The sequence below is a fragment of the Apteryx rowi genome, unplaced genomic scaffold (genome assembly GCF_003343035.1).
Source record: "Apteryx rowi isolate R43461 unplaced genomic scaffold, aptRow1 scaffold_1812, whole genome shotgun sequence".
Lineage (NCBI taxonomy): Eukaryota > Metazoa > Chordata > Aves > Apterygiformes > Apterygidae > Apteryx > Apteryx rowi.
Window position 1 is genome coordinate 1 of NW_020448100.1, and position 1,784 is coordinate 1,784.

Sequence of the window (1,784 nt, forward strand, 5' to 3'; positions counted from 1 at the left end):
GAGCGCGGGCAGAAGCCCTCCGTCCGTTCCCGAGGCCGAGCTTCAGTTGTTGAACTTTAAGGGGTAGCCGATGGCTTTTTCCAGGCACTCTACCAACGAGCCGGCCGAAAGAAAATCCCTCTCCACTTCCACAAATTTGATGTAGATGGACTTGGGCGAAACGCCCGGCTCGACGACGCAGTTCTGCGATAAAAACCCGTTGATCCCGACCCACTCTTTGCCGAAGGTTTTGGCGCTCGCCTGGAAATGCAAGAACAGGCACTGCTGCAGTGTCCGCACCTCGGCGATGCCCAGGTAACAGTAGATGATCCGCGCCGCCTCCATCTCCACCCGGATCGAAGGCCGCGGAGACGGCACGTCCGCCTCGCCCGGCGCCTCGGAGCCGCCGTCGGCACCCCGGAGCTCGGCGAGGGGCGAGCGGGGTTTCTCGTGGCACTCTTCGTAGCCGATGGCGTACAAGCCGGGGCTTTTGGGGATGCCTCCGGGCAATAAATACTGGACCACGTTGCCGCCGGTCGGCTTGGAGTGAGCGATGGGGATCCAGTCGATCTCCATGTGCAGCTCGAGGCACCGGGCTTCGCTGATGGTGATCTCCAGGAATTTGTAGTAGACGTTCTTCCAGTTCATTTTCTGCACGCGGGTCATGATGACCCGACCCTCGGGTTTCTCCGAGTTGAAATATTCCCGGAGCCGTTTGCCGAGCGGCACCTGCGAGCTGATCTCGGCGTAGTGGTAGCGGATGTCCTCCTTCCAGCGCGTGTTGTAGCCGATGCCGAAAATGGCCAGTTTGTTGGAGAGGTGGAGCCTGGAGAAGTCTGTCCAGCTCTGAAACAGCTCCCACTTCAGCTGGACCGACTCCAAGATCTGCATGATGTTCTGCATCACGTCCCGCTTCCTAGAAAACACAAGAAAGAAAGGAAAAAAAAACACACACGGAAAAACCCGACGACGAGGGCAAGGACGAGCCGACGCCGCGCGGGAACGTCGAGGCTCAAAAACACGACCACTAAAATGGGGAAAGCCCCAAAGCATCAAACTTCTCCCCGTGGCCGATGCGTGCGACTTTTTCCGCCCGCTCCTTAAGCTCCGGATGTTTTATTAATATATATATATATATATACGCGCCCGCGGGGAAGAAGTCATATGGAGACGGTGCTCTGAATTTCCACCTGCTGCGCTGACGCTTTCTTAATTCATCTCTTTTTTTATTATTATTTTTAAAGACCCCCAAACTCCCGCCAATCTCCAAATCCTGATAAATCTCCAAGTTCGGCTCCTGCAAAAATTTCTCCGCCGCGGCACCGCGCCGCTTCACCTCCGCCGCTTGAGAGYGATGGCGAGCGAACGGTTCGCCAGCGCCGCGATATTTCGCTACACGGCGCTTGAGCTTTGCCTGCTTTTTTCCCAGCCCCCCATGGAAAATCCCCCCCCGTATGTTTGCATTCGTCCTGCTCGAAACGAAAACTAATCCAGAGTTTTCCTTTTATTTTTAAGGCTTTGTTTACGGCCGACGCTCCAATGCTTCCGCCCCGTCGTCATCCCGAAACGAATGCGGAGCCGCGGGAAGAAGCCAAAAAAGGAGTGAGAAGAGTCAAACCCACCCTGCTCTTTTTTTTTTTTCTTCCCTATTTTTAAAAGCAAATCCCAGCCGGCAGAGGGACGTTATCCCGGATCAGCGCTTTGCGTTCCGCAGCCGTGGCGTTTTTCCCAGCTGGATATGGTGCCCCGCAGCTGGATTTTACCCGTCAAACCGCGACCTCCAGCTCAGGGCTCCTACCGGCCCT

The 1,784-nt window shown here is 55.9% G+C and overlaps 1 protein-coding gene across 2 annotated transcripts in view; it reads right to left on the reverse strand.

The window, feature by feature from the left end:
• Positions 1-6: 6 nt before the first annotated feature.
• Positions 7-1,784, reverse strand: part of MSANTD2 (Myb/SANT DNA binding domain containing 2) — a 14,050-nt gene continuing 12,272 nt past the window's right edge. For both annotated transcript variants that reach the window (XM_026061526.1, XM_026061525.1), the window contains exon 4: positions 7-895. In XM_026061526.1, the coding sequence (XP_025917311.1) occupies positions 43-895 (853 nt within the window). In that variant the 3' untranslated portion in view covers positions 7-42. The remainder of the gene's footprint in view (positions 896-1,784) is intronic.